Source organism: Caretta caretta, chromosome 7 (assembly GCF_965140235.1).
Source record: "Caretta caretta isolate rCarCar2 chromosome 7, rCarCar1.hap1, whole genome shotgun sequence".
NCBI lineage: Eukaryota > Metazoa > Chordata > Testudines > Cheloniidae > Caretta > Caretta caretta.
Window position 1 is genome coordinate 4,061,882 of NC_134212.1, and position 12,795 is coordinate 4,074,676.

A 12,795-nucleotide genomic window follows, 5' to 3' on the forward strand; every position below is an offset into this window, starting at 1 on the left:
TCGTACTATTATTATTATTATTATTATTATTATTATGTATGAGATTAAAATGCAGAACATCCGCCCTGGTGTCTGCTATTGTATCTCGGTAGTTAGCCAGGCTCCTGCCAAAGAGATCGCTATTGCTTTAAACCCCCCTGCTGTCAGGAAATTGAAAAAGTATGCAGCAGCGGGCCTGATTTGCAAAAGGCTGAAAGGAGCGCGCTGCTTTGCCCCCCTTGGAGAGAGGCTGTGAGCGTGTGCCTGTGTCCAGCAGGGCTGGCCGGCGAGTGTGGCGTGAGGGACAATATGCACAGGACGTGAGAGCGTGTGTGCAGTGTATACACACACACACACACACACCGAACAGAGCCTCTCACACGCACACATCCGTTCCCATGCAAACGCCTCCTGGGTTTCCAGCGGGGTGACTGGCAGACCTGGCGGCGAGAGAAAAGGGGGTGTGTGTGTGGGGTGTGTGTGTGTGTGGGGGGGGTGCATGCGTGCACGCTGCCCCTTTAAGAGCCCCGGGTGCGCGCAAAAGCCCGCCTCCCCTTTTCCCCGCGCGCCCCCGCCTCCTCTCTCCCTCTCTCCGCTTTAAAGTCTGAGCCAGGCTCCGGGCTCACATGGTGCTTCCTGTATGGGAGAATGGAGCCCGTCCAGCCGCCGCCCGGCCGCCGCCCAGCCCGAACTGCCCGCGGCACGGACTGAGCGCCTCCGCCCGCCCGTCGGTTCCTGCCATGGCTTGGCCCCGGCTGCTGCCCGCCTGAAGCGCGAGGGAGAGCCCCAGCCCGAGCCGCGGCGCTTCTCCTCCTCCTCCTCCTCCGGCGGCGGCGGCGGCTGCAAGGGGACTGAACTTCTGCGCGCCCGCCCGTGAGCTGCCCCCCGGCCTCGGCGCTGCCGCTCCGGGCCCGGCGCTCGCTGCGTGCGGGGCTTCCCGCTCCGGCTGCCCCCGCCCCCCAGCGGCGGGCGTGGGCTCCCCGCGGTCTCCGCTGCCCGCTCGGCCGGGGCGGTGGGGTGCGTGTCTGTGGGGGTGTGTGTGTGTGTGTGTTTTTGTTTTGTTTTTGTTTTGTTTTGTTTGTTTTTTGGCGGGGGGGTGGGTGGCCGCGGAAGGCACGGCGCCAACTTCTTTGCAACAAGTTCCAGCCCCTCGCCCCCTTTCGATGTGCGCCTTTGGACATGCGGAGGCTACTGCAACCGTGTTGGTGGATCTTCTTCTTGAAAATCGCCAGCGCCGTGCTCCACTATGTGGTGTGCTTCCCCGGTGAGTGGCGCGGCCCGGGGGCGGGCGGGCGGGGGGGGCGGGGGAACCCCGGGCTCCCGCTTCGCGCGCTCCGCGGCGCCGCCTGGCCCGGGGGGGTGGGGGGTCCCGAGGGTGCGTGGCCCGGCGTGGCGGCTGCTCCTCCCCGGGGCACCGGAGAAACGGGGGGTGTTCGACCACCCCTGGCCACGGGCGTGCGAGACCCACACTTGGGGGGCGGCGGCGGGGGGAGCCGGTCTCTGCCCTAGCCCTGCGACGCTCCGGGGCGGGCTTTGTCTGGGGCTGGGGACGGTTCTCAGCCCTGGCTTCCCAGCCGTACTCTGCCCAACTTCTCCCCGGCCGCCCCCGCCGGGAACAAGGGGCCGGCCGCCGGAGAGGCCCCGACCCCCGGGTGCGGGATCGGGGCTGCCCGAGCCTCCCCCCCCATCCCGGCTCGCATCCGGCTGCCCGCAGCCGCCTGCCATCGCCCCTCCCGGGCTCTGCCCGCTCGGCAGCCGCGTGCCCCACAGCAACGGGGGAGGGGGGCGGCGAGAGCCCCCGGCCCCTCTGCAGCCCGCGGCGCGCCCGTGGCCAGGGATGGGCTCCCCGGGGCGCCCGCTCCCTCCCTGCCTCCGGCGGGCCGGGCTTTGGCGCAGCGCTTCCCGCGGCGGAGCCCCGAGCGGGGCCGGGCAGCAGCCGGCGGCGGGGGGCGCCCGGGGAAGGCTCCCGCTAGGCGGGCTGAGGTGCCCCCGCACCCCGATCCTCTTCTCCCGCCCCCCCCCCCAAACTTAGTAGCGTCCTGCCGCTCCTCGGCTGCCCCTCGCCGCCGCTTGGCTGCGGTCCGCCGCCGTCCCCTTGACCTTGGGGGCCGGGGATATGGTCTGGGGGCGGCGGGCAGGGGGACAAGGTCGGAGCCCGCCCGTGCCTGGGGCGAGCTGAGCGCGCCCGCAGCCCGGCTGCTGCCCCGGTTCCTCCGCCCCGGGCAAGGGGGGAGGCGGCGGAGCCTGATGCGGGACCTCGCCCCGGCGGGGCTCTGGCCACCGTCCCAATCCTCAGGGGGCTCCCGGCACCCCTGTGCCAGGCTCGGGGCTGGATCGCACCCCAAGGTTGCCTTAACACGGCCCCTCAAGCATGGTGCGCCCAGGTCAACAGCCAAATCCTCCGGGAGGCTGCGGAGAGGAGGCGGCGGCTTGCTGTGTGTTGTGTTGTGTTGTGTGTGTGTAATGGCTAGGGAAAGTTAAAATGTCAGAGCGGCTTTGGAGGAGTCTGCTGTTCCATTTCCCAAAGCTGCAGTGAGGCAGATGCACCCACAGAGGCGCTCCTGAGCTTCTGTCTGTCACAGGCTGCGCCCCCCCCCCCCAACAGCCCCCCAAATACGCACGCTCCGGGATGGACGTGGCCCCATTGGTGAGTTACCGAGTTTCTCTCCAGCTAGGATGGATGTGATGATAACGTTCCCTTGTCTGCACAACCGCTGGCTTTCAGTAGCCACACAATAACGCAGCTGGGGAGATCAAGACAATTACAAAACCCATTTCTGCCCGAATTTATTTGTTCACCCTTCAGTTTTAAAGGGGCATTGTCAACTGTACATACGTGACTCCAGTTTCCAGCACCCTCCAGAATGTCACACACACCTCTACCTTTCTCTGTACATTCCTTGAAAAAGATCTCCGGCTTTTTCCTCTTTCCCCATTCCTGTCTGATGAGAATCTTTGTTGCAGGGAGGTAGTGAAATTGGCTGAGCACAAAGTGCTGTCAAATGCACAGGCTGGGGGGGGGGGGGGGGGATGTAGAGCAGAACTTTTTTTTTTTAAAACCTTCTTTTGCTTAGTGTTACTAGTTAGTTTTTAGTAGCTACACAGTTTTCAGCCAGATGTGATTGTTTTATTGAAGTAGTGTTACCTTTTTGGACTTGGTTAAGTGTGGGTATATATTAAAAACATACTTTAGTATCTCTTATTCCAGAAAAGTGAGCCAATTGTATATTTTGAAGGTCCTTGCTTCTTGCTTTTCTGTTAATTTTATTAGTGTGTTTTTTTTTTTTTGTGTGTGTAAGCCTGTGTTCATAGTTATTAAAGATGAAAAGCTGGGACAGTGACCTTCTGATGCAATTTGTATTGTGGACCACTTACAGGATACATGAGAAGAGTAAAATCATTTTCTGGAAGCTTTCTAGTAACTTTCAATTCTCTTTTAAAATGTCCACAAGGACACAAGCAAATGGTCTGTATACCCCAATCACCCCCAGTAACTTATCAGACGATAAAATGATTTCAAGCAAAAATAAAATAAGCCAGAGTGAGAGTTAAAACCTCCATCTGTTTGAAATTCTGCAGCTCTTGAGGAAAAATACATTTATCTTCTTTGTATTGATTTCTTCTCTATTTCAGCCCTGAGAGTGGGGCCTTTCTCTCTGGTTCTGATGTATATTATACAGTAATTATATCTAGAAAGCAGGCTCTAAGAACAATTCAGGGAAACAAGCTTTGTCAGTTCAATATGACAATATTGTAAGAATAACTGATTTATATCCATGGAATTCCAACTAGATATTTGCATTATAGGTTGACGGAGATACATGCTCTGTGTTTGCATATCCATGTTCATGTACCGTGTATAGCTAAATGATTTGACAATGTTTGTAACTGTGAAATGGCTATACAATACTTACAGATGCTGTTCAGCGGGAGGCTTTGCTTGGGAAACAAAGTATTTTCTTATTAAGGCTTTTGTGGCTGTAGTTCTTCACACTGCTACCATGTTAGGCTTCGCTGATTTCATTATTGTAGGTTTTCTTCCAAACGGTGATCACGCTTGTGGGTTGGGCAAGTTAGGACATGAAGACAAATAAGGACACTGTAGCCTTCTCTGCTGTGACCTGGTACATGAGCAGTGCCAGAGGCAGGAAGGCTGCAGTGCGCTCCTCAGGGAACTAAAACAGGACATCAGTGTTGATGACACCAAATGGCAAATTTGTCAGAATTGGTGGTGGGGAATCCCTGCCAAAAATTAACTATTTAGTATCTGAAACAAAATATACTTGAAGTTGTTGTTTTTTTTTAAACCCAAGTTAAGAAGTTTAGGGAATGCAGATGTTTGTTTCATGTAGGACAAACGTTATTTCCAGCTGTCTTTAAACAAGAGATAAGATTACTACTTCGTCTCTCCCCTTCTCCTTCCCCAATCACTTTCATTAGTGAAGCAATATGAAACAAAGACAATTTAACTTTGTAAAATAAAGTATGAGGTCATATAGAAAATAACACTTTTCACCTTTAGCAGTCCTCTAACAGAATTGTAATGGGTTTTTACCTTTGTACAAGTGTCTTGTTCTCTACTCCATCAGTAACCATGAGGAAAATCTATTGGAATCTTCCTGCAGTGCTCATGTAGTACATTTAACTGTGAACTTGTCCCTGGTAATTGCAATAGTTACTTTCATCTTAGTTTGATTTATTAAAAACAACTGTTGCTATGGGGTCTGCTCACTCATGCAGCTAAATTCATTGTGTCAATGAATAAGAAAAGGCCTAAATATTAATAATACAATAGCATCCTTAATAATCTGCATCACTGAGGTAAGGAATGTTTGTGTTCTGTTATGTATTTCATGACTAGTTATAGTACCTGGCATCTATGGAGCTATAAGCTCGTTTCTGTTTTCCTCCGAGAAATGTGTTTTTTAAAAAAAAAAAAAAAAAAAAAGGTGGATTTAAAAAAAAAAAAATCGACATGACCTAATTAGTTAGGTCAACTAAATTGGTTAACATATATCCACCTCCAACTTTTTTAAAAAGCATGATGATGGTGGCTTTTAGTTCTTCGCTCAGCAAGTATGAAGACTAAACTTCTTTTGGTTTTTTTTTGGGGGGGGGGGGACGGACGGGGGGAGAAGTCTTTAGTATTGTTTGTCTGTTTCCTAGGAGCTTGTGCCTTTGAGCTAATCAAATGCCACTTTCAAAATCTTTAAAGGTGCTGAATAAGACTGGTCTTGTTTATCCAAGATTTTCTAGAGCAAGGTGTGCGCTCCTGCACTTCCCTTTCATAGATAAAAATGGAATGTACAGGAGAGGGCTCTCCAAGACTTTTTATTTAGTCCTATGGCTTTTATGAAGATGCCATGTCTTACATTTTAATTATTCTCTTATTTTCAATGCCTTTTTAAATATGCTTTATGTTCCAGGAAGTGGCTAATGGAGTCCTTGCTGATAAAGAATGTCAAATACTCCCCTCTTCTTCTTCTTCTTTTTTTTTTTTTTGTGCACTGGGAGCTGAGCTTGCTGGTATGCTTCTGAAGAGAAAACTAAGGAAGAGCTTTAATATTGTTAGCAGGCTTATAGAACTGATTCACAGCTAACAGTGCCAGGACAGAGCTTTGTAAAATCTTTAAGTGATGCTGGAAGCTGAGTGTACTAACAGCTACAGCAAATGTGATTTGGGGAAAGGGGAATTCAGTCAATGCAAAGGGGGAGGCGGAGAGTAATCCATTTTCAGAGGATAGACTAGAATCTGGATATCAGAAACACGGTGGTGCCGCAACTTTCTGTTTGCCTCAGATTTATAGGTTCTATAAAGCCATTGTTCTCAACTCTGTGGGGTCAGGCCCTATTCTGGGCCTTCTCTTTTTTAAGGGTGAAGAAGTGAGGTAGCATCGTGTGTGTGTGTGTGTGCTTTCTCTCCCCAGCCCACCTTTCTCTTGAGAGGTCCACTTCAATATGTTATAGAAAACTGGTGCAAATAGCTTTCTATCACGCTTTGGGAAAAGAGGAGCCTTTACTCAGAACTAATGAAGGATTTGCATAAACTAGCATAGAGACTTGATGATCATCAGCTAGTGTGTACAATAGCTTCTGATTCTTACTGAGATCTACTGTTGCACAAGTAGGTCTTGGCTGAGTTGTGAAGTCCTACTCTCCATTCCATCCTCCTAGAAAAGATTGAGGAGCACTGCTCCTCAATCATCTCCTAAGAAATCTAACTGTCCAGGAATATGATGTGGCTTCTGTTAGGAGTGTCCACTTCCTGTGAGCGGCGTGGGGGTGAAATCCTGGATTCATTGACTGATAACGAGTCAATGACCCTCTTAATAGGGCTAGGGTTTCACCTGGGGTGTTTCTTTCCTTATATACTTTTTAAATTATGTAACATGAATAGTTTTCATTGTCTATTCAATTATAGAAAGTACGATGAAGACCCTATCCCTGTTCTGATCAGCGTTTAAGGACGAACATGCTGGTAGCTTTTGGAAAGAAAGCATTGTTAAAGTTGGCTCTAATTTAAATGTTGAGTTTTATGGTTAAATTAAAAAAAGTTTCTAACTATTAATCTCAACTATCTTTGGAAGAAATGCTAATCTCTTGGTGGCTGCTTTTTAGCAGCCAGCCGAACATGTGGCATGATGTGCTCAGAAGCCTACGGGTATAGTAATAAAATTGCACTTTATCCAGTATATAACCTTAATATGAGGAATTATGAGAGAATGAGACTAATTTCTGTTTGCTTTAAGTTACTGTCGTTTAATTTTATTACAAAACATACATCATAGTGGCTGTTGTGCTCTAACTGAATTGTGATTCTTTATACTCTCACATGGCAGCAAGCAGTCATTCTTAAGGCTTAATTATACAGTGCTTTTAAATATTTCAGCAAATTTATTCTGCTATCACAGAGCCAAATCCTGAACCCTTAGGGCCATTTTTTAAAGGTATTTAGGCTCCTAGTGGGATTTTTTTTTCCAAAAGTGCCTAAAATCCCAGTAGGCACCTTTCCACGTCTTCAGGTGCTCAGGCTTAAAAGGTAGGGGCCACATTTCTAACGCCAGCGAACTGCTGTTCACTTTTTGTCTGAGTAAATCTGCAGGCTGTATTTTTACACAACACTGACCCGGGTGTAACTCCATTGACTTAAGTGGAGTGACTCTCAGTTAACATTGACATCTGCATCTCTCTGGGAATGTCTAGAAGGCCAAGGATAGGAGGAAAATATAAATTATTGTGTAGGTCCTGCTCAGACTGCATTTCTGTACTAATGAGGGGAGCCTGTTACATTGCCCACCTGGTAAGGTCAATTAAAGACCAGCTGTTCTGGTTGGAAGCCCTAGTTTCTCCATTTGTAGGTTGATATTCCTTGAGTGGGGTGGGGGGGGGAAGCATGGAGGTAGCTGGTAGGGGTTTTTGTAATGTGGTTGGATTGGGCTGGGTAATGCTGCACAAACACAGGCAGACACAGATCCTTCCCTGATGATCTTACAGTCTAAATATAATGACCCTTCTCTCTTCCTTCCCCCCCCAGAAGCTAACAGGTGGAAGGCGGGAGAAAGAGCATTCAAACAGAGTAATCAAGGTGAGGGATGAGATGGCTGCTGCTGCTATTCCTTTATCTCTTTTCCATATATATATTTTTTCCTTATGGGAATGAGGGGAATGGCAGGAAGTGAGTAAATAGGAATGTCTGTGGGGAAAGGGAGAGGAGACACATTACCATGATGCATGGCTTCTTCATTCCACTGAGCATAGGATTTATTTTTACTGACCAGATTCACCTTACAGCAATTTAAATTAGCCACAGTTTATTGGGAAGCTAACAGTAAAATCAGGTAATGGGTGGTTTTGTCCTGTCATTGTACATACAGTATTTAGATATGTTTGGGAACTGGAGTATTAGAATTCTGAATCAAGTAATTGGGATAGTGCTGGATAATTCTATCGAACTCCTGGCTGCAGCGTGCACTTGCCAGCAGCAGTGTGAGGTGAAATCTCACTTCATAGGGGATGCTGCAGCTCTTCGGTACATACATGTTGCTGTGATGCCCAAGTACATGCGTTCTCTGCCAGCTGCTGCTTTGAGGGATTTTGCATTCATAGCATGGAAACCTATGTAAGGAAAACCTAGATTTTGAGACTTGGCTACTTAGCTTAACAAAGCTGCTTTGAATATCCTTTTCTGTGCTCACGAATACTTGATGAATGAAACCTGAAGACAGGAGGAGCTGCACTGGTATTTGGAAGCAAAATATTGGCCATTATTTGGTCATGTGGCAGCTGTTGGTGCTTTTTTTCTGATTTAAAAAGCATGCCTGTCTTTTTCATGGAATGCTTTTAAAGCTCTTCTTCTGACAGCCAGCTTATTCTAGTGGAAAAAGAGGAAAGCTATCTGATCTCTCTTGCTCACCAAAATGGACAGTAGTACAGGGTTCTCCCCCCCCCCCCCCTTTTGGAGGGAAAGAGGGACTGATAAAATGCCCCAGTGTTTTAATCAAAACAGTGCTTCAGAGTGTGCTCAGAGAAAAGCGCTTAAGTATTGGATTATTTCCCTTCATCATTCTCAAGCCTTAAAACTGGCATTTCTGCTCCCTGGCTGTGCCACCTATTTAAAAAAAAAAAGGCATTAGAGTGGACTGAGAATGGAGAAGGACTTAAACTGAAGAAGGCACACCTCGTGAACCTCCCCTCCCCACAAACCACTGTCCAAAAAAGAGGTCAGATTCACATTGAGTAGTCTTCTGTACCACTGCAAAGTTTGTGTAAAACTCTTCTGTTCTGCTTTTCGCAGTGTGTTACTTGCTTGGCGCTAGTGATTATGCCTTGTATGGGGCAGTGATTGTGCATGGTACAAGGCAGTGGTGAACTGGACCCAGTGAATGTTCTCAGAGCCTTCAGCAAGGACGCTCGTTTCATGCCACCAAAGGCTGCTGCTTGGTGTGCTCTGTTCTGCACAGCGATCTAATCACAGCCCTGTACGATTGGAGAGAGACTCTCGCTAACATCTGCTCCTTGGACTTAAAAATGGCCCTTCCGACATCCTAAGAGGTATTGTAACCATTAATAGGGAGTTCCAAAATAAAGAGACACCAGAAAGAAGTGGTCTCAGATGGCCAAGATTTTCCAAAAGTGACTAGTGGCTTTTTTTTTGTTGTTGCTTGCCTCAATTTTTTGGGGTCCAACTCGAGACTCCATAATGGAGGCTGATTCCCCTCCCCCCCCAAGCAAATGCTGAGCTCTGACATTCTGCTGATCAGACCCCTTTAAGTTTTCTCCACCTGAAAACTGAGGCACCCAAAATTGCTTTTTGCTTTTGAAAACTTAGGTGCAGGACTACATTGACCTCAAAAACTAGGGGTAGAAATGTCAAAAGCTCCTGAGTCCCACTGACTTTCTGTGGGATTAAGGTTCTTACGTCACTCTAGATGCTTTTGAAAATTTTATCCTGGATCTACTACAGAAGCAAACTAGAAAGGATAACAGTAAAACCTGTAAACTGGGGATTCATGGTGCAGGAATACCTTTCAAGCACAGCATCCATTTAACCAGTGAAATGCGAGAGCCGGAGCACTAGTTCAACCGGTCAGAGTCTCTATATTGCTCACCAATTACGTTCAGTATTCTTTTTACAGTAAAATAATTTTAGCCATAAATATTCCAAACACTTGTTTTAAAATATACCTAAAATTTGCCTGTTTGACAGCAGTTGCATCATATTCTAATTGGTGAGGATCACTAATGAGTACTCAAGATCTAAAATTAGTTGTTTGTTTTTCCTTTCTTCTGTGCCCGAGGGTTTTGCATCAGATTGTGGCTTCTGTATAACTGTTTGTATTTCAAAGCAACACCTTCCTGAATTTTTAGCGATTTAAGTAAGTGTTAACTGTTTGGGCTCAGTGACAGCAGTTTCCGAAATTGTTTTTTTTTCTTACTACATTGTTGATGCATAGTAAAGTGTTCCTCTTGTGTTTACTGTGAATAAAGTCATTGTTATCTTTGGAAACCAGGGTTGCAGATGTGTGATCTTAACAAGGCACTGATCCTCAGCTGATGTCAGTTGTCATTGCTCCATTTAACAAGTGGAGCAATGACAAATTACACCAGCTGAGATTCTGCCCGATTGTCTTCATAGTGGGGAATGGAAAGGGTTGTCTTGAAAAATGCTGCGCATTAAAACTAGGGATTTTGTTAATTTCAGTGAGTTCTTAAATGCGATTCTCACAAAGAATCATAATTTGGTCAGACCATAACAGCAACTATGATGTATGTCTTGCAATAAAATTAGAATACAGTAACTTTGTCTTTTTTGTTTTTTTTAAATCAAATCTACATTATTTTGGTTTGCCAATATCTAGGGTCTTCATAAAAAGCTAGGATCCGTCAACAGAGCCCAACTGCATGGCTTGGTCTTGTTGCATCAAATATGCACAATTTCTTTTAACTATTGGGGGATTTTTGTTTTATAGGGTGTAGTGAAATGTGGAGCAACATCTTCATTTGGCTGCTTCTCATTGTAACGCTACCTCCTCATTGTAAGGCATACTGTGTGCCTCTAACATCTCCAAAATCTCCAATTCACTATTGACAATTGTTACACAGTCTTAAACTCTTTTTCTTTCTTTTTTTCTTTTAAAAACTTTGTGTAGATAAGGGGATCAGTTACAGTCAGCATGGATTTGTCAAGAACAAATCGTGTCAAGCCAATTTGATAGGTTTCTTTGACAGTGAAACAAGCCTTGTGGGGGGCCAGGGGAATCGGTAGATGTGATATATCTTGATTTTAGTAAGGCTTTTCAGACTCTCTCATGATCTTCTCATAAACAAACTAGGGAAATGCAACCTAGATGGAGCTACTATAAGGTGGGTGCATAACAAGCTGGAAAAGCATTCCTGGGGAATATTTGTCAGTGGTTCAGTCATCCTGGAAGGGCATATTAAGTGGGGTCCTGCAGGGATCAGTTCTGGGTCTGGTTTGATTCAATATCTTTGTCAAGGGGTTAGATGGCATAGACAGTACACTTGTAAAGTTTGTGGACGATACCAAGCTGGGAGGGGTTGCAAGTGCTTTGGAGGATGGGATTAAAATTCAAAATGATCTGGACAAACTGGAGAAATGCTCTGAAGTAAATAGGATGAAATTCAATAGGGACAAATGCAAAGTTCTCCATTTAGGAAGGAACAATCAGTTCCACACATACAAAATGGGAAATGACTGCCTAGGAAGGAGTACTATGGAAAGGGATCTGGGGATCACAGTGGACCACAAGCTAAACACGAGTCAACAGTGTAACGCTGTTGCAAAAAAACCAAACCTCCTTCTGGGATATGTTAGCAGGAGTGTTGTAAGCAAGACCCCAGAAGTAATTCTTCCACTCTATCTGCACTGATTAGGCCTCAGCTGGAGTATTGTGTCCAGATCTGCGCACCACATTTCTGGAAAGATCTGGACAAATTGGAGAAAGTCTGGAGAAGAGTAACAAAAATGATTAAAGGTCTAGAAAACATGACCTATGAGGGAAAATTGGAAAAATTGGGTTTTTCGTCTGAAAAAGAGAAGACTGAGAGGAGACATAAAAGGTTGTTATAAGGAGGAAGAAGAAGAATTATTGTTCTTAACCTCTGAGGATAGGACACGAAGCAGTGGGCTTAAATTGCAGCAAGGGAGGTTTAGGCTGGACATTAGGAAAAGCTTCCTGTCAGGGTGGTTAAGCACTAAAATAAATTGCCTAGTGAGGTTGTGGAATCTTCATCATTGTCCAAACTGCTCTTAAAAAATCTCCAAACACCTGTCAGGGATGGTCTAGATAATACTTAGTCCTGCCATGAGTGCAGGGGCCTGGACTAGCTGACCTCTCAAGGTCCCTTCCAGTTCTATGATTTCACCTATTAGCCAGACTCTAAACCCGGCAATGGACAGGAAATAAAGATGATTTCAGTCTAAATACCAATTTGAATTTGATCCAGGCCACTTGGTTCTCACCAGCAATCCAGTGACTCTGTGAAAAAGATGTGATTGACAACTTTTTTACATGGGATTTTGTGAGGTGGACATATACGACCAGACCTTCAAAGTATTTAAGTACCTGAAATCAGTGGGAGGTAGGAGAGACATTTTAGGGAGCTGGGAGAGACCTCTGAGGAGCTGGTCCATATTATCTATAAAGTGGACTGAGAGTTCAACAGAGCAACCAAGGACTGAATGCACACGGAGCCCTAGACTGTCCTCTTTTCACTGGCTGTGGTCCGTGCAGAATGTTGTCCAAGCATAGGGGTGGGGAAAACTTGCATTGCTTGCACCCCTGGTATAATTCATATATCGAGTTTATGTATGGGCCAATATTCCGTGAACACTATTCCCTGATTTTCCTTTTTAAAATCATCTGTAAGTGCCAAGAAAAGAATATTCTTTACTGCATTCACTTCCCATTGACAAGCAAACATGTTTGTTTGTCAATCATATTTGACATGGTAGAAGCACTGGAAAATAAATATTCGTGTGTGTGTGTATAAGAATTAATGGGGTTTGGCAATGAGCTTGCTAGAATGAACCAAGTGACTTAGTTGAACATACAGCCTTTTACTGAAAAAGGCCTTCCTCGTAGTTAAAAATAAATGAAATTGCTTCTTATTGATTTTAATTTACGGTGAAACACTGCTGTCTCTCTGACAATGCCAGAAATGGAAGCAACTATAAATGAGTACAAGATGTGATAAGGTAGATGGACTCTTAAGCAATCAAGAACACAGACAACCTCCACCTTAGACCGTAGTTAAAATATGACACTATGTATGGATCAATACATAAGTTTGCCT

General features: G+C 46.1%; 1 protein-coding gene across 5 annotated transcripts in view; it reads left to right on the forward strand.

Moving 5' to 3' along the window:
* Positions 1-1,045: 1,045 nt before the first annotated feature.
* The window catches only part of PTPRG (protein tyrosine phosphatase receptor type G), a 618,498-nt gene continuing 606,748 nt past the window's right edge, over positions 1,046-12,795 (forward strand). For 3 of the 5 annotated variants that reach the window (XM_075130209.1, XM_075130210.1, XM_048858999.2), the window contains exon 1: positions 1,047-1,243. In XM_075130209.1, the coding sequence (XP_074986310.1) occupies positions 1,159-1,243 (85 nt within the window). In that variant the 5' untranslated portion in view covers positions 1,047-1,158. Of the gene's footprint in view, positions 1,244-12,795 lie in introns of all 5 variants that reach the window. The other 2 variants (XM_048858998.2, XM_048858996.2) reach the window with 2 other exon arrangements.